Below are 20,053 nucleotides of genomic sequence, written 5' to 3'. Positions count from 1 at the left end.
ATCTTCTGTTAAATGTTGTACCAAGGATATAAAAGCACATGAACACGTTTCAGTTACTTTAAGGGAGATAGAAAATTGGAGTCTTGTAGGTAGAAGAAATTTGTTTTCCTGAGTAATAAACGTAAAGTAGCTGGTGTAACTTTTTTCTTACCAGGAATAAATTATGATTGAAGGATGTGCCACCCTTTAGTGTAGCTGAGTAGAGGTCTTGCCGCATCACTTCAGCCTTTGAAAGATTCCTTCTGATTGACCACAGTTGTTTGAAAATCCGAGGAGTGCTCCATTTCATGAGAAGTAGAGTGGGTAACGATTAAAAGTACAGACCTAGAGCCTGTGTTTAAATTACAGATAGGAGGTCCTCAACAAGTTACTTAAATCTCCCTGTCTCCCAATTTCCCCATCTGTCTAATGGGGGTGTTAATAGTACCTGCTGTAGAGGTTTTTTGTAAGGCTAGGTTAATATATATGTGAAATTTAGAGTGATACCTGGGAACTAGTAAGTGCTATATAAATCTTCACTTTTACTTAATGTGCCTATATGAATACATTTTTTTCTGTTTAGCTTCAAAACTGAAATCTTAGTTTATAAAAAATTATTGTATGTCCACATAGCCACAAATTTTGTGTTTTGCTGGCTCAGCTGTATGTTAGTATTAGGAATATCACTGAAACACTTGTTTGTTTCTTTTTAAAACCCTGTGAAGAAAACAGTCTTATACTATTCAGAAACCTCCTTGAACAAGATGTTACCTAAGTTATTTTAGACAGGCTGGTTAAAAATCCCAGCAGAGCATTGGAAAACAGTGGCAAGATAAGTTGACTCACATGTGTAAACTATTAAAATTGTGGGGAAACTTTGCCCAGATCTATTTTTCTTCCTCTGCCTAAGTTAATGGGTTAGATTCCCCCCTCTCTCTCCCACTATAAAGCCCATGTTTTCTCAGGCAGTAAATACTTTGAAAAATTTGATAACCATGTAACTACAGTGGATCATCACCTGTATCCATTTGATACTCTTGTCTTGGCTGCCTTCTAGAATTGATGGAAAATGATCTTAAAGGATTAATCTTATTATCTACTGTAATTATTAACATCTAGTAATGAATGCTCAATAAGTTGAGCGGATGAATGACTCTTCTCTCCTTGAGGCCTTAACTGTTTTGTGTGGCCCCTGATATATTAAGTTATAAAAATGTTTAAGTTCATTCCTGAAATGTGTTTGCAGCTCATATACATCGATGAATCATAGATTCTATCTGCTGTGTAATTAATAGAAGTGAAATTTAGTGTAAAGAGTTTATTAGTTCAGTGTTTCTGGTGGCAGTGGACAGAAATTCTTGTGTCTGTCACCAAAACTGTGTCAGCGGAGATAACTAGACCACTGCTGTCACGTGGCCCAGCCCAGGTTTCTGTGTTTCTCAACTTTGCCTCTTGTACTTACTTTTCATGTCCATCAACTGCGCTCTGTGGCCTTCCCCTTCTGGTTTCCCCATTCACTTCATTCTCCTCCTATACCTTACTGTGTATTGCTTTTCTGTGACTTAACCTCTTTAGGGCATTGTTTCCTTTTCTTTCTTTTCTTCTCCCCCCCCCCCCCCCGGGATTATAAAGGCTGAATGGGGATGAGCCTTGGGCACTGGGTCCCAATTCTGCCCATTAGGCACAAGATGCAAAGTTACTTCTACCACCTGTGGGTAGCTTGATGCTTAAGAATAGGACAGGATAAGACCGGAGCTAGCGGGCCCAAAGGTCAGAGCTCCGCCTGCCTTTGTTTACCAGCGGTTCTCAACCTGTGGGGCGCGACCCCTGAACGACCCTTTCACAGGGGTCGCCGGGTACTCGTATGTGGGGTATGTGGGCATATCTGCATGTGGGCCTGGAGACGGATAGAGGAGCGGTGTCTCGGTTCCTAAGACCATCAAAAATACGTGTTTTCCGATGGTCTTAGGCGACCTCTGTGAAAGGTTGAGAACTGCTGGTTTAGACCAATAGCAACTCTGATGTCTGGAATTGTGAGGCAGCTGAGGAGATTTTGGAGTTAGAGCACATATTTAGACTATTATTATATTTCCCTATTTTAAAGCTTGTAAGTGGCCTCTTACATACCTAGTTAGTTGAAAAGAGCAAATTTCTATCATGAGGAGTTTGATATATGTTGCAAACTTTAAAATGATAAATGGCACTTGCATTATTAATTCTTATTAAAGATGGATGGTGAGTGGATCATAGAGAAACTAAGTAACTGATCGCATAATGGCCATCCATGAGAGCCGAGAGTAGAATCAGTTACTCCCTGTCAGGCGCACTTGTGCCATTTAGCAGACATTTCCTTTCAAGCTGTTATAACTGTGGCGTTAGAATATTTTGCCACTGGATTTGTTTATTTTCAATTAAATGTGATTTGTTTCTTCAACTCCATGTGTTCTTGAATTCTCAAGTGGAGAATGGTCATTCTGATTTTCTAATCTTCCTTTTCCTATTATTACTAAATGGAAAGATATTTTTGGTGAGCTGCATGCTGTGCCCTACCCCTTCCTACTGATCTATAAGCTTTTCCATTGGCTTTCTTTCTGTTTCCTGCTGCTTTCTTGCTTCATAATTGAAGGGAGGATTCAGACCCATTCAGGTAACAAACTACTGGTTCTGCATGGCCTCTTTATTTCTCTATCCCCTTATTATTATTATTACAATGAGATCAATTGTTTGCTGCTGAATTCACGTGGGAATTTAATATTGATATTTGTTTCAAGGCTTTTAAGCCTGCAGTGAGAACTATAAATAACCACAAGTACTGACTGCCTTTTGAAAGATTGAACTCTGCTTCTTCCAGACCATCCTGAAGCCTGTCTAGATCCTACATTTTTATTGCAAACTATACGAGAAAGCAAAATTGGGTTCATTTTCGTATGGGGTTGCCACTTTTTAAAAAGGAAGGCTTTTCCCGTCGTGAGACAATTAGCATGTGACAACCCTACAGATAGTTTTAATTTAACTTGACCTTGGTAGACTGAGACGACAATTTTTATGTCTAGAGAGATTTCTTGTTCTTCTAAATATTTTGTAAGTGACTTAAATGGTAGTTTCTGAGGGAACTACTTTGAATTTTTAATAAGTAATAATGGGCCACCTACTCTACTTGAACGAATCTGTGCTTTTATATAACAGAATAACTTCTAGAGAGACACCAGCAACCCCTTTTGTTATATTTTATCACACATTTTAAAATTAATAATTATGGTATGGAATTTTTAGTTTCAATTAACCGAGACTTTGTTTTAAAATGAGACTACCCTCCTGTTTTCAGATGCCTGACAACATTGATCAAAACTCAACGTAGTGTGACTAGAATGGAATATTTTTTGTGAACCCAGCCATAGGCAATTGAGTCCGTTCTCATGTATATGATATTTCTAATTTAAGTTGACACAAATCTTTATTAGTGGAAAAAAGGTGAAAGTTCAAGATAGTAAAATTAACTTACTCCCCTTTGTAAAAAAAATAATAAATATTTTTTTCTGCCTTCTCCAGTTTTTTCAGAGGCCTCAAATACAGCCTCCTCGAGCTACCATCCCGAACAGCAGTCCTTCTATTCGTCCTGGTGCACAGACGCCCACGGCAGTGTATCAGGCCAATCAGCACATCATGATGGTTAACCATCTGCCCATGCCGTACCCAGTGCCCCAGGGGCCGCAGTACTGTATCCCGCAGGTAAGGAGCTCGCAGGTCCATGGGGACGAACCCCGACTCTCATTGGAGGGAAGGGAGGGTGGTGATGTGTAAACTTTTTGGTTGGTTGTAAGTCTAGCCATTTTGTCATTTTCTATAATATTGTAAAGAGATATTTTTACATCTCTCTACTTAAAACTTTCTGAGATGATACAGAAATTGTGTTTAGGTCCTTGCTTTCCTCCCATCCCTTCCCTACAACCAGCTGCTCTACAAAAATTCAGTAATTAAGCTGTTCCTGTGATATCATTCAATGTCATTGAAAGCTACCAACCTGAACTAATTTTATATAACGAGCTGATGTATGCCTGTACACTGGTTTGCTGTGTGGCTTTACCTGAGGCACACCTTTCTCTTTATCATCACTGCGTCTTGATGACAAGCACGCATTTTGGGTGTGTTTAACCAAGTGGTTTCACCTCATTTAAATGATTCTCATACCCACACACACGCACACACACAGACGTCATTTTTCCATAGTAAATTACCTTCACATGATATATAAACACCTGTAATCTCTCTTCCAGTACCGTCACAGTGGCCCCCCTTATGTTGGGCCCCCACAACAGTATCCAGTTCAACCACCGGGACCAGGTCCTTTCTATCCTGGACCAGGACCTGGGGACTTCCCCAATGCTTATGGTAAGCATGGAAAGGGGAGAATTTCTGCTAGCTTGTGTGTATTCTATTGTATTGTTTGGCAGGTCAGTTTAGGCAATGAGGTTTAGTGGTCTGAAGGATTTATAGACAAAATGTTGCATAGTGTTCTGACTTGAAAGCTACTTTTTAGAGAGGCTTACAAGGAAAGAGTGTTATAGAAATAAGTTTAGTTGATGACACCTTCCGAAGGAGCTGGTAATTGTGCTGCAAAGAACCCACATGTTAAGGTGCTGATATCTGCTACCAACTCATCATTACCTAGAGTTTTACTGATGCTATAAATATACCTTATCTCCCTTCCATGATTTATTTTGCTCCAAGCATTTACTACCATTTACCAAAAACATTTGTTAATGTTTCCTACTTAGAGTGTAATACCCACGCAGGTGGGGAGTTTTGCTCACTGCTATAGCCCGTGCACCTAGAGCAGTGACTGGGTGACTGGGTGGGCCGTGGGGACGGGACGAGCACTCAGGATACCTGTGATTCCCTGTCTGTAGTAACTGTGAAAAGACCTGTGTCATGGGGAGGTTTTGAGGATTAAAGGAAAATGCTTTGAAAAATTACAGGTGTTTTTAATGTAGAGAAATAAATGCCATGCTGATACTTGGTGCATAATATGAAAGAGTAATGAAAATTACTTTGTTCAGTAAATTTCTGCACTTGTTGTACTCTATAGAAAATGAATTTTTAAGGGATCAAATCGGCAAATACTATAAAAATTAAGCTTTAAGATTCAGTAAGCACTGATCTTTTCCATTACCAGCAAGGACATATTAAATTTTTGACTTGTTTTTTTAAGATGCTATTTTATTATAAACATATATCCACTGACCAGTTTTATCACATAGGGATTTGCTGGCTCAATTAAGAACTTTTCCAACAGAATTGATTAATATTAGAATAGCCCAAGGAAGTTTCCCTTACCTTTCCAGGTGAAGCAGGCAAAGTAACCAAGTGTTACCTGGCTTTACTTCTTTTAGAAAATGGACAGCCTATTTCCTTGGTCAGTGTTGCTTGTGAAACTACTGTTTCAAAATGATATACTTTATAAGTTCATTAAATGTCTTAACTATATATCTTTATTTAATATAGTTTTATTAAGGTATAGTTTTACTAAGAAATATTTGAAATTTTTAGAATACATGTTACATGTGTGTGAGTTTTAAAGTAAAATAGTATATGCACATTACTCAGTTTAGACATTTGCCAGTACTGTTGAACTATTCCTTGTGTACCCCTTGAACTTCGAAGTTGCGGTTGTCACACAATTCTAGTGCCTTTGTATTGGTACTTATTCAGAAACTGTAAGTCCAATTAAAATTATTTTTAAGTGTAAAGTTGGCTGTTGCTGTTATCTAGAATTTATTGAAAAGAAAAACTATAAGATGAGATTATCACAGTAAACTGCTAAAATTAATAGTATTCCTCTTTTAATCCTGTGTTGCAAAGTGAATGCAATTGTAACTTCTAATTTACAAAGTCATTTTGAAGGGTGTCTTGCTGAAATCTAGTCTGTCATTTATTTACAGATTATATAAGTGACTTTTTGACTCAGAAAATGCCTTCATTAAAATTCTTATTATAAGTCTGTGCCAGCTCTCTATCGCTCTTAATATTAATACTATTGCTGCAGTATATATAGAAACAATATAGATGAGTTTACTAGTAGTGAAATATTTTACTGATTTGTATGTACAATATTATAGCATAGTTTGGCTTTATTTCTATTGTATATAGGCTATATTTGTTCATTTTTACTAAACAGTTTATTGAAGGGCTGGCCGAATGGCTCAGTTGGTTAAGAGCTCGCTCAAGAGTGTGAGCTCTGAGCAACAGGGTTGCCAGTTCAATTCCCAGCATGAGCTGAGCTGCCAACAGGTGGCAGGATGGCTCAGCTTAAAAAAAAAAAAAAGAGCACAAGCTCTGAGCAACAGGGTTGCTGATTCAATTCCCATATGGGCCAGTGAGCTTTGCCCTAGCTGCGCTCAAGCTGAGCTGCCAACAGGTGGCAGGATGGCTTAGCTGGTGAGAGCACGTGCTCCTAATGACAAGATTGCCTGTTCGATGGTGGGCTACATCCACCTGCGGCTGGGACTGAACTCTGCACCTTGAGCTGAGCGGCCACCCGGATGGCCCAGTTTGACTCCCACATGGGAAAAAAAAGAAAGTGTATTTAGGTGCAGTTGTATCTCAGCTGTTATTGATTTCTGTTCCCTTTGATAGATATTCTTTCTTCCCCAGAATACTCTTATGCAGATCCAATAGCCATCAAATAGATAGTTCATCACCTAGATTAAAACACTATTTCCTTAGCTTCAAGATTAGAAAAAGATTTTAAAATAATCTTTCATTATGAAAGTAATCAAGTAATAAAATACAAATACTATAGAGTTGAAACAGCCAATTTTTCTCCCCACTCCCTAAAGAAATAATATTTAACAGATTGATACATATTTTTCCATTTATATTTAAACAATTTTTAACACATATGCACATACTGTTTATAATGTTTTAAAACTTCCTGGGTTTTTTTTCATCTCAATATATTCATGGACATCTTTTCATTTCACTACTTTTAGAGTTTCAAGATACGTAGTATTTTATTTTAGGAATGAATCATAGTTTATTAACCCAGACCTCTACTGATGAAAGTTTAGATTATTTTCATTATATGGGCAGATATTTTAATTTTAAAGTTTGTCACTGGTTAATATTCTTTTATCCAAATTAAAAGTTCTGATCCAATAGTTCCCATCAATTATAGGTCCTTCAGCTGTATCACGCGGGGGCAACCATCCTGGCCTTTGTCTGGAAGCCATAAACATTCCTCTTCCTATTTCCTCTTGGAATCTTTCCTTCTCTTGCCTTTCCACGCCCATTTCTTCATTTCCCTCTGAATCTGACGTCTCCCCTTTCCTCTACCACCCGTCCTGTCCTAATCTTGGATTCAGGTTAAAAGCGGTTGTGAGGATGGGATCCCAGGTCTGTGTTCTGAAAAGAGTCCTCTTTTCTAGGGCGGAGAATTGTCCTGTGGCTGAACTGGCCAGAAACGTATCCGAGACTTGTTCCTTCTTGCCCTGCTGCTAGGGTTTGTCAGTTGAATGGTTCCCCCGCCACTCACCCACCCAGATTTCTAAGTTCTTCATCCTTAGCTTTACACATTACTCAGCATACTTAACAGTTTACTCCTCAATTTGGTTTAAATCTTGAACAGTGATTCTCAAAGAATATTCTTACCTACCTATGCCTGAAGCTCAGTAACTAAGATCATAGAATTCAATTCATAAAGTACAATTCTTGCACTGTATCTACAGTGTTGGGGAAAAATAATGCATAGTATTTGCTCAGTGCTGCTTTTCTGTTTTCTCATCAGTGTTTCATAAATATTTTGATGCCTGTTATATCAGAAAAATACCTCATGGAAACTGAAATTATTTCCAGGCCAACCTTAGGGTGTGATGGCCCAAGATGAAAAATTTAGGTTTGGGGTCAGAGAGTTACCATGAGTGTGGTTAGTGGTGGCAACAATGTTGAGAAAGAAAAAAAATGGAGAATTTACAGTGGTCAGAGGTCGCATTCTCCCTTGTTTCACGCCAGTATATTCTCCTTTTTTCTCACTTCATCATGTCATCCCCCTCTCTTCATCCCCTTCCTTACCACCCCCCCCCCATCATCTTTCCACTCTTCCTGAGTCTCTGTGACTTGAGCACCTCATTCTGCTCGTAAGAGCTGAGAGTCATTGTTCCCCATGGCATGTGGAGGTGGGAAGCTTTTTGGCACACGAAACTGGTTGTATTTTTGTGGAGAGGTGCATTGTATTTGGTGATGTGGTTGTACACCAACGTTGTTACTGATCTCTGGGTATATTATGGAATAAATAGATTTTTATGTGCCAACCTGCATATTTAACCATAATGTTTACCTTTGTCCCTGTGGAAAATTCAAGGTTTTTGAAAGACCTGCAGCGTGTAAGGCATTGTGCTTGGTATTTTGTGGAGTGTAGGTGTTCAGATAGTCTCACTGCCTTTTGGGATCTTATATTACATTTGCTTGATGTTTATGATTGGGGTTTAACCAATGAGAAGAAACCTAAATACTGACTAGACCTGTAGTTCCCAGATATTTCAATACCCTGGGAAGTAAAGTAAATATAAAGTAAAATAAAGGAAGAAACACACAGGACTGTTACATTTTTAATTTTGCAAATAAGACTTTTAAAGAAAACTTCTGTTTACCTAAGTATCATTTCATATAGGAAGGCTATTTTAACAACAAAGGAGTAGGACTGAAATAGTTTCAAAATAGGAACAATCCTTTCCAAAAATGTCAAGTTGGTAAGCCTATAGTTTGTGTGTGTGTGTGTGTGTGTGTGTGTGTGTGTGTGTGTGTATTTCGTGGTTGTTATTGCATAAATCTTGCCATAGATCATTAACACCTTTTGTAGAGACTGGGTTTGGGTAACCACTGATCGAGAATAAGGGTCAGCAGACTTTTTTTTTTTTACAAACGGTGAGATAGTAAATATCTCAGGCTTTGTAAGCCATATGGTTTGGGGTTTTTGTTTTGTTTTGTTTTTTTTATAAGCTGAGCCATCCTGCCACCTGTTGGCAGCTCAGCGGCAGCTCAGCTCGGGCTAGGAATCGAACCGCTGTTGCTCAGAGCTCAAACTCTTGAGCGAGCTCTTAACCAACTGAGCTACTCGGCCGACCCGAAGCCATATGGTTTGTGTTGCAACTATTCAACTCGACCATTTTGGAAAAGCAGCCATAGAAGCAGAAATCTATTATATATGGGTATCTTCCAATAGAACTTTATTTACAAAATAAATGGCATTGGGCTAGATTTGGCCCCATAGGCTTTAGCTGACAGCCCCTTGATCTGGACAAACTTACTTCATTTCATGTGTAAGTGGTCCAGAGACAGTAAGTACCTTGCCTAATTAATAAATGGTATGCAAAAATTATTCACATTTTTAATAGAATCAAATAAGTGTTTTTAAATATCTCTAAATATATAAGAAGTTGGGTTAGTTTAGAAAAGAAAATTGTTCGGTAGAGCAGAGTGCTTTCTCTGCTGAGCTCCACAGTTTACTTAACGTTTTACTAATTGTGTTGAAGTCCACTATGTTGAGATTATCCTATTCTGCTAGGTTTGTTCATTTGGCATTTATTTCATGTGTGTTATGTGCCAGCCTCCATCTCAGTCATGTTGACTCAAAAATGTCTCATTAGAAGAATCTGGGTTTTCTAAGGGCTGGTTCATCTTTTGGATCTTATTTCACTTAGCTTAAAAAATATGGCAAGGTGAGCAGATTGTATTGCTTCTCTAGCAGCATTTGAAACCAATTTTAGGGGTTTGTTTTCTGAGTTGGGAAGCTAGTGACATAATAGGGTAGCATAAATTGCTTATTTGAGCTCTGCTTTGAGAATAGTTTTCTCACCACTAGAGGATGGATAGGTTGGGGTTTTTTTGTTTTAGTTTTTTGGGGGCTTTTTTACAGTGAACTTACTGAAATCCTACTCATGCCCTCTGTTTAGATCTTTTCCAAATCTGATTCTCCATATCTGATAAATATATGCAGAGTTCTGGCACTGCAAATCATACTACTTCCAAGAAATCTCCAATTGATGGTGGTGTGGGGATGGTGATTATGTTGGTGATAACAATGATAATATAGAAGCGCTAACATCATTTGACTGTTCACTAAAGTACCAAGGATTTTGCCTGTGTTAACTGCAATCATACATACTTGTCTCCTTCTTAGTACCGCGACGCAACTGTCCACGCTCCCATCAAAGGCCAGTCTCCCACTGTGTCCTGGAGCCCATCATGTAGCCATTTAAGGCTGTTACTCTAGCAGCTCTCTTCTCGTTCCTGCATTATCATCTTTTTTCTCCTTCTGTTGGATTAGGCCCTTTAGCATACAGGTATACTGTTTAATTCCCATCTTTAAAAAAAAATGTTTTGAGGCCGGCTCAGTTGCTTAATAGCTCACTCAAGAGTGCAAGCTTTGAGCAACAGGATCGATGGTTCGATTCCCGGCCCGAGCTGAGCTGCCGCTGAGCTGCCAACAGGTGGCAGAATGGCTCAGCTAAAAAAACAAACAAAAAATAAATAAAATTTTTAAAAAGTTTTTTTGGCCCCATATTCTTGTCCAGACCATTTTTCTGCTTCCCATCATAGCCAAACTTTTAAGAAAAAGAATTATCTGTACCTACTGCCTTCATTTTGTTTTATCTCATTCACAGTGGAACGCCCCCTAGTCAGGGTGCACGCCCCCAACCGGACCCAAACAACTTTTGTCAAGGTCACCAGTGAATTCTCCGTTGCTAAATCTTAGTTGACATTTCACAACCATTTACATAATGGTTAAGCATCTCCCCATTCTTGAACCACTTTCTTCATTTTGGCCACTCCCTAGGTTTTCTTTTTCATTTCCTTTGCTGGGTTTTCTTCATACCTGTGACCGCTAAACAAACATAGAGTGCCCCCAAAATTTAGTTAGTCCTTGGGCTTCTTTTCTTTTTGAACTCATTTTCTGAGTTATCCAGTCTCATGGCTTAAATGTTGTCCACGTTCTGCTAATTCCAAAATGGATATCTGTTCTCTGGCTCTAGACTTGTGTCTCTTCCCGCCTATTTGATCTCTCCATTTGAAGATCTAATAAGATTCTCAGACTTTCCATGTCCCAAATTGAACCCTTGATTTTTATGTCCTAAACTGTACTCTTCGTTCAGTGTTCTTCATCTCAGTAAGTAAATAAATAGCACCTCCATTCTCCCACTTGCTAAGCAAATCTGTAGTTTCTACCTTCAAAACGTCCAGTATCTGACTCCTTCTCTCACCACCTTTCCTCTAAGCACCCTGGCTTAATAGTAATTATAGTAATAGTCAAAGTTTTAAAAGTTAAAAAAGGATTCATTGAGAATACAAGGAATGTGGGTGTAAGGTAATTTCAGGCAAAAGGGCAATAATATAGTCAAAGGTGTGAACCGTGTCGGAGAGATTGTTGTGCTCAACCTAGGAAAGGTTGTAGCTAGAGTACAGGTGTGGAGTTCGAGGGTGGTGGCAATGTAATTAGAAACCTGGAACTGGATTCTTAGTATCTGGACTTTATCTTCAGGCTGTTTATCAGCCTTTTGTCCGCCCTAGCAGTAGGGCATTTGCCAAGCCTTAATGGTGGCTTTCCATGGCTGTGTTACTCGTAAGAGAAGAATTAGACCACTCCTACCCCCACGAAGATCACATATATTCTCCTCCCCAGACCAAACCCACTCACAGAACACACACAAACCCTTGGTGAGCATCAGTGTTGCAGGTAATGGGCCTCCAGAATAGATTTTTTAAAGCAGTGCTATAGTATGGTTAGTGTTTTGAAAGGTACCTCTGGTGGCAATCAGCAGGGCTTAGTTATTTATTTTTGTATTGGATGCTGAAAAAAAGATAGGTGTTTATGAGTGTTTGGAAATCATTTCTTGGCCGCTTCAGTAGCTGTGGAGCGTAGCTAGTGGTAAGAGATGAATGAGAAGAATGCTTGTTTTTGTTTTTATTATTTCTTTTAACTGATTGTCCAGTGACACAGTGCAGTTAATAGTTTTATAGTGATTGACAAAATAACTGAGTGCTTCTCATTATTCTGTTCTACTTTTTAGGAACGCCTTTTTACCCAAGTCAGCCAGTGTACCAGTCAGCACCTATCATAGTGCCTACGCAGCAGCAGCCCCCTCCAGCCAAGAGAGAGAAAAAAACAGTAAGAGATCTTTACTAATTTGTCTTATTTTAAAATTGAATGTCCATTCACTTATGAAATAAGTTTGCTCCCAGCTGTACTCATTATTCATCTCAGTTCACAAATGACTGCCATTTTTTATTCTTATATCCTCACCACTAGACCTGGAGGAGATGTTTGGGCATATAATATAACTAGAAGTTGCAGTTACCATTTGCTTGTTATCACTTTTCCAACATGTACTGAGCTAGGAATGCTAAATGACAACATGCCCTCTAGCTTTAGATCTGGGAGGGTCTAAGGTCTTTCTAAGTGGGAGGAATTGGAGCTCAGTTCTCACACCCTGATTGTCATTTAACTCTAGTCCTAATCAGCTCTACTTCCAAACATGAACTGATGGGGAAAACAGCACAAGAAAAAAGGAGCAAAGCGTTTAGGACAAGAAAAATTCTTCCTGTGGAATAGATTTATTTTAAGAAACACAAAGCAGAATTTAGAAAATGTATTCTGATTGTTTTTAATAAGTTATAGGGGCTTTGCCTCTGTCTAGGAAGGCAGGCCCAAGAGAATTAGAGTGCAGTCATATAAAATTCATATTGCAGAACATTTTGTAGAAAAGTAGCTTACAATCTCTTATCCATCAGAACACATAAAAATAGGTGATATTTATAAGACACTCCTCCATTTACACAGAGAAGATAGGTGGGTGTGCCATCATAACAATACCCTCATTTAAATGAGAGCAGTACTCTCATTTAATAGAAATTAATGAAGCTCAAAACCTGGACTATTATCAGAAACAAATTACTTGTGTACACATCATAATAAACAGGACATGCCAGTGTATCATAACATGAAAGTTGAGAAACTGCATTGGAAATGTTGAAACAGCACAGTAGATGTTGGACTTGAACACTTCAGAATGCAGAAAAATTAATAAAGAAGATAATGAAAATGGAGGACAGTAATAATAGATGTTACCGAAGAACAACAAATCAGTTAGAAGCACTACTTAAAACTGCAGTAGAAACAAGTTTCCAAATCTGAAAAAAATCGCTCGTATTAGAAATCTTACTGAAGAAACTACTTCCAAGAAAGCTTCCAGATCTAGATAGTTTTATTAGTGAATTCTTTGAAATTTTCAAGAAGCCAGGGCCACTTTGATTAAGCTCTGGAGGTAATGATAAGCAGAGGGGGCCTTTGTGTCCCAACACTGTCCCAGGATGGAAGACCTAGACGCAGGTACTCCAACGCTGTTACAGAACCATCTCCACTGACATCTGTAAGCACAAGTAGCCTTTAAAAAAATCAAGACCACACATACTGCATCTTACATCTTTTCATTTACCAATACATCATGATGATTATTCCACCTCATTGTACGTAGATCTAGCTCATTCTTTCTCCTAGCTGTTTAGTATTTAATTGTAAGGATGTGGCATAATTTTTTAATTACCATGATATTTGATATTTGATTGGCCTTGAACCTGTTTCAATGTCTTTTCTGGAAAATATTGCAGTGAATATCCTTACATACATATATAAAGTTATCTACAACATAAATTCTGATTACTAGTCCTAGGGTATACACATTTTTAATTTCGTTGGAGAACCATTTAAGGCCTTTAAAACTTACATATTTTAAAACTGTTTTGTGAATCTCGTCTTATGTTAAGCATTGTAAATAAAACCAGTCCATTTGACAGTGCTTGTAAGACACACATTAATAGCTTTTGCCTTTTTGACCTAGAAATTCAGCCAACTAAGTCTCATTTAGCTTGTTGTTCTAATTAGTTCATGTCAGAGCTAATGGCCTAAATTTCTTTGAATGACCCCATATGGTTCTGTGATTGAAATAAAATCAACTTTGATATTTGATAAGCTTCCCAATTTGCACTTTTAATACATTACATGCCTATAAATATATTACATAGACACCCATCTGTAAATATGCCATCTTATTGTAACCTTATAGATAAGAATCCGGGATCCAAACCAGGGAGGTAAAGATATTACAGAGGAGATTATGTCTGGAGGTGGCAGCAGAAACCCTACTCCACCCATAGGGAGACCCACGTCTACACCCACTCCTCCTCAGGTAAGACAGTGAGCCATGATTGATGATGGTACGTGTTTGTTCACTAACCTCTACTGAACTCTTTTTTTTTTTTCTATAGCTGCTTTCTCTACTTTCATGTCCATCAGTTGTCTCATAACCTCGAATATCTAAATATTTAAACAGACATTGTTTCTCTTTACAAATTGTTACAACTACAATTTTTTATTGTTGATATTTCTGTGTATTTCTTCACATTCAGAGCATAGCTGCTGCCACTCTTCCTAGTGAACTATTCTGCATGATACCACAAGGAGCTACATTCCTATGGAAACTTCATCATTAAATGAGTATTTTATATTTTCAACATGGAGTCTTAGGAATTAAGTGCTGAACACGACATTAATGTAAACATTAGGGTTGAGAATCTAAACATTTTTACTGAACAGTATTGTTTGAGATGATTCCCTGTGTTATTCAGAGCATGTTTAAATGTATTATAGGTACACTTTTAGGACTACATAAATGAGCTTCTTGAGTGGAGGGTGTCTCCTTTAATTATTTACAAGGGTTGTTAGTAAATTATGTCAGTTAAGCACCTTTTTGTTCCTCTTGCAGAATGTGATTATCCAAGAGTTTACTTTCTTGCTTTTAGAAATCAAGGCATTCCAGGAGGAGCTGGAGTTTAGTAACTAACTAAAAGAGAGAAGGGAGTGCCCCACATTTGATAGGATTTTGATTTCTTTACTGGGTTATTTTCAATTTTGATAAACCATTCAGAGATGAGTGATTTTCAAATCTTCAGCATATCTAAAGTGAGAGCCTAGCATATAAGACAGATGAAACCAAAGTTATTAAGAAGGAAGGGCTGCTTGCTTCCCCATCTTGTGGCTGGATAGTGAGGTATTCCTCAGAGCCCAGGGTACAGACAAGTGATATGGATGATCAAATATAACGCATTTCAGAATGATAGTATGTTAACTTGATTTTAGTGTATAGGTTTAAAAAGTTCTTTTAAATATTCTTAAAAATTGAGAACACAAATATCATTTTCTGCCCTGTATAATGCACACTTTTTGCCCTAATTTGTGAGGGAAAAATAAGGATGCACATTATACTTGGGTAGTATTAATTCCATATCTATATAAATGTTTTTAATTCTTTTACTTATGCTTATGGGTTAAAAAGTGTAACTCTAGAAATCAATAACGATATCCTTATGCAAAATAAACCCTGGAATACAATAATTGGTTTTGTTGAACTTATGACGAATTTGCAATGATGAAGAGTTCTTGGCCTTCTATGATGCATAAATTTGTTACCAGTACATAAAATTTCTTGTACCTTGTATCTGTTCTTGTGTTTTGTAATTATTTGTTACATAAAATTTCTTGTACCATAATATGTTAAAAAATAAAGGCTAAAATTCCTTTATAATACAAAAAACAAGTACCTAAATGTAAACAAATAAAAATTTGAATTAAAAATTTAAAACAAAAGATTTTTTCCCCTGAACGTTTGGGCCATAAACGTGAGTGCTTATTATACACAGGAGCGCATTATACATGGCAAAATACCGTAGATGTCTGTGTTTAGAGTCCCTTGAAAACCTGAATTTTGAGTAAGCCTAAAACTTGGGCCTTTATGTAATGATGTGTGTCACTTGTAAATTGTGATAGTCTCTGGCTGACATTTATCTCAGTTTTTCATCATCTAGATAAGTGTAATAATGACCATCTAGATATGTGAATTGTAAGGTCATATCAATGATTGTTAATAGAACTTTTCACCATTCCCCATTATTTCCGCAGGGGGTATTCCAAGTCTGAAATGATTAAGGACGCCTTATATTTCATCTTGTCTCTGGAAGTAAACATAGACAAGCAACCTTTAAATTAACTACTTACGTGCTCTATTAGGTGGGGACAAAAATTTAGGATTAATCAGCTTGGTTAAATTTTGGTCCACATTTTCCCATATTAAAATATTGTTACTGTCAAGCCATATGGTTGATGACTTTTTGTTGATTTGTGTTTCAGTTCTTAACTTGAACATGTGTTAGTATATCTTTTTGCATTTTAATTCCCTGTGGGGTTTGTTTGTTTTCTGTGACCCAAGCTTGATCCCACCCTCTTCTCCTTATCCCTCTGTCCTTAGCCATAGAAATCCTTTTGCTATTATCTTTCCTCAGGGATCACAGGCCTTGAACACGAGTATAGAGTATATGTATTTGTGTAATCGTAAAGCATAAAGCACATTAAACATACATTTTTCTTTGATAAAGGCCATCGGTTAATAATTACAATGTGAGTAGTAATTTTTGAGATGTGATATCATGAAGCATCAGTTTATTTTATTAGTTAATTTGCATTTCAATCCATGCTTACCAGTCTGTTGGCTTTCCAAATGCACGAAATACATGGAATGAACAAATAGCTTTAACAGAGACATATACACTAGAAATAGTTCATTTTCCTCTTAATGAAAAACAGCACAAGGGTGATGATGGCAACAGACACTTGGCTTCATTTTTCAGAAATTCATAGTGATGCAAATAGAGTAGGAGAGACATCCCTGGTTAAGGGAGGTGGCCACTGCTGCCTGATTGTTATGGTGTGTAAATATGTTGACCTAGCATTTCAAAAGAAGCTAGAAATCTCTATTAATGGAAAAAAATCTGCAAGTTTTAAACATTGGCAACTGATTCTGCTAACAAATAGCACTATGCCAGCCAAAGAAAACCTGTTAGGTTTAGCCTAAAAGCTACTTGTTTGTCAGCTTTGGCCTAATTCTAGATAGATCCTGAACCACATGCTAATTAGTAAGACTGCAGATGAGACAACTCTCTGTGTCAGAATTTATGACTGAATAGTACATACTGTATTGCTTTTGGCCTGATGGAGTACCTGCTTTGAGCCACAGTGCATATGTTGTAAATGGCAAAGCCTTTTCTTATCACTGAGGTTGTCCCAGTCCCAGGGAGAGAGAGGACACTTACTAATATATAACTGGTCCTCCTGGGAAGTGTATACAGAGAATTATGAAAGCACCAAGGTTACCAAGTGGAACAGAGTTTTGCAGCACAGACTCAAATGTACTGGGTCACAGAAACCCATTAATGGTGGTGTAGGTGAGGTAGTACAGGGGAAAGTTTTCAGTCTTTGGCTTAGAATCAGACACACTTGGTTTCAGGTCCCAGTTCCACTACTTAATTTTGTGACTTTAGCCAAATTACTTAATATTCTAGAGCCTTAGCTTCCACATTTTAAAAAATGAGGAAAATAAAACCTATCATATAGAGTTGTTACAAGAATTAAAGGAGATAAAATACTTAAAATTGCTTAAGGTCAGGGCATACTGAGCATTCAGTAAATATTACCTGTTACCAGTATTACAATTATTGTTATTTCAGGAAGCACAGAGAATGACTCCAAGAGTCTGGGAGGCTTCACAGCAGAGATGCTATTTAATCTGAATTCCCAGATTGGTATTTGCAAAATGGAAAGAGAGAGAAGGGTACTCAAGGCAGAGGGGCGCATGTGCAAAAAGGCACATGCAGATGAGAAATCCGATGAAAAGGAGACTATTGCCATTTCAGATAATAAATTAGGAGGTCAGTTGAAGGAGAGGAAGCCAGTCTGAGAAATATTCAGCAATTGGTTACAAAGTAAGGATTATAAAAAGGGTAACCATATATAATCATTTAAATTGAGGCAGTTTTAGAAATGAATGGGGATGCTATTAATTATTTTGCTGGGATAACAGGCATTAACCATTACTGTATATATAGGTAAACAGGGATGCCTCGTTCCTCTATGTTTGAGAGGAAAGGGTCAGAGGTGACTCTCCAAGCCTAGATGCCTGGCTTTAGAGTAATAACATGGAGTTTGCATGGGGATGTTTGCAGAGGGGGATAATGAGTTTGATTCTGGCAGGCAGGCAGTCAGGCTAAGAAGAGCTAAGGAATGCTAAAGAAAGTGCATTGGCTTTATGTGAGGAGAATGAAGAGGAGAAACAAGTTTTTGCTGCTGCTGTTTTTCCCTAAAGAATAGATTGAATTGGAAATTGTCCTGCTTCCTAAGCTTTACGATGATCTGTAGAATAACTCCTTGAGGTTTTGTATCTCAGATATGTAAAAAGTATACATGTATGTGTGCATGTGCCCATTCAGATTACCACAGAACACAGAGGCGCATGGAGGGACCTCACAGAGGACTCGAACACTTACTGCTGGTCTTCACGCTGTCACTCAGATTTATGATGCTGGGTCAGAACATCAAGCCCCTTAAGCCCCCTATTTTTTATCTGTAAAATGAGCATTTGTACTCCATAATCTCAGTGTTCCCTGTTAAATATTAAAGTGGGAAAGAAGGGGAAATTTTTGTTACTTTACCTCAGCATCAAAATCTTGCAGCTACATATCTCTGCTGTTGATGGTAATTAGGCACAAGGAATATTTTCTGTGTTAAGAAATGTACTAGCTGCCTGGAAGTCATTAAGGGACTCTGTAGGGTAAAAATCAAGAAGACTTCTAAAATTGTCTACTCCCAAAGGCATGGGGTTTTAAAGATCACTTAAATTTTTTCTTTCTTTTTTTTTTTAGTGAGCTATGTATACCTTTCTTCCCATCCCTACTCCCTTCTGTTCTTTTTTTTTTTTAGAGATTTTTATTGGGGAATTGGGATGGGAACAGTGCTGAGGAATTGGGGAAAGGGGAACAGACAAGTTGCTGTCCTTTTGTTCTTCAGTCTAGTTGTGGAGGANGCTTCACTGGCCCAAGTTGGCACCATCATTGCGCTCTTCCCGGGTGAGGCAGATCAGTCGTCGGCTTCTGTTCTTTTTCATTTTGTGTTATAAGAGTCACTCATAGTTATAATTTGGGAAAAAGTCCTGTGCCATAGGGTGTAGGGGCATAGAAAAGGTTGGAAACTGTTGATTGCCGACACATCTTATGAAAGATATAGCCTCTCTTTTCATTTGGGAAAATTACTTGAGTCAGTAGGTTATTCAGCTTTTTTTGTTGTTTGTTTTTAGCTGAGCCATCCTGCCATTTGTTGGCAGCTCAGCGGCAGTTCAACTCAGGCCGTGAATTGAACCGGCGATGCTGTTGCTCAGAGCTCGCACTCTTGAGCGAGCTCTTAACCAACTGAGCCACTCGGCCAGCCCGGTTATTCAAGTTTTTGAAGAGCTTTTTACAAACTTGATACCTGGAAACCTTAAATTCTGACCACCTGTTAATTAGTTCATTTTATAGTTTTAACAACAAAGTTATAGTTTTAGTTAACTAAAGTTAGGGCATATTCATGTTATATGTAGTATGTTGAATAATAAGTAGATAAGTTCCTGCAGAAATATTTTGAAGGAGATATCTATATAATGTTAAAAAATCCAGTCTTAACTTTTGCAGCGTCACTTTGTCATCTCAGTCATAGACACTGATGAATGAATATTCTCTTTTTTTTTTGTTTTTTTTTTTGTTTGTTGTTGTTTCTTTTTAAAGATTTTTTTAATTGGGGAATTGCGGGAGGGGAATAGTGCTGGGGAATCGGAGGAAGGGGAACAGACAAGTTGTGGAGGACATTGCTTTACTGGCCCGTGTTGGCATTGTCATTGCGCTCTTCCCATGTGAGGCAGATCGGTCGCCGGCCTCTGGACGGCCGCTCACGGCAGCTCTTGGCAGCTCACGCTGGCTGCCAGCCACACACGGTAGCCCACAGCAGCAGGCGCTGCAGCCTATGGCCATCGCCGGCAACTCACGGCAGCCCAGCTCCAGGTCAAGTTGTTGTTCTCCATCTTAGCTGTAGAGGGCGAAGCAACACTGGCTCTCATGTGGGATCCAAACCTGCTGCTCAGAGCTGGCGTCCCAAGTCAACTCCTAA

General features: G+C 38.2%; 1 protein-coding gene across 27 annotated transcripts in view; it reads left to right on the top strand.

The window, feature by feature from the left end:
* EIF4G3 (eukaryotic translation initiation factor 4 gamma 3) overlaps positions 1 to 20,053 on the top strand; it is a 227,947-nt gene that overhangs the window by 91,382 nt on the left and 116,512 nt on the right. For 17 of the 27 annotated variants that reach the window (XM_019666683.1, XM_019666686.1, XM_019666679.1 and 14 more), the window contains 5 exons: positions 2,606 to 2,626; positions 3,529 to 3,708; positions 4,254 to 4,368; positions 12,042 to 12,139; positions 14,094 to 14,216. In XM_019666683.1, the coding sequence (XP_019522228.1) occupies positions 2,606 to 2,626; positions 3,529 to 3,708; positions 4,254 to 4,368; positions 12,042 to 12,139; positions 14,094 to 14,216 (537 nt within the window). The remainder of the gene's footprint in view (positions 1 to 2,605; positions 2,627 to 3,528; positions 3,709 to 4,253; positions 4,369 to 12,041; positions 12,140 to 14,093; positions 14,217 to 20,053) is intronic. The other 10 variants (XM_019666684.1, XM_019666682.1, XM_019666678.1 and 7 more) reach the window with 1 other exon arrangement.

Source organism: Hipposideros armiger, unplaced genomic scaffold (genome assembly GCF_001890085.2).
Source record: "Hipposideros armiger isolate ML-2016 unplaced genomic scaffold, ASM189008v1 scaffold_477, whole genome shotgun sequence".
Lineage (NCBI taxonomy): Eukaryota > Metazoa > Chordata > Mammalia > Chiroptera > Hipposideridae > Hipposideros > Hipposideros armiger.
This window is presented reverse-complemented; position numbering and strand designations above follow the sequence as displayed.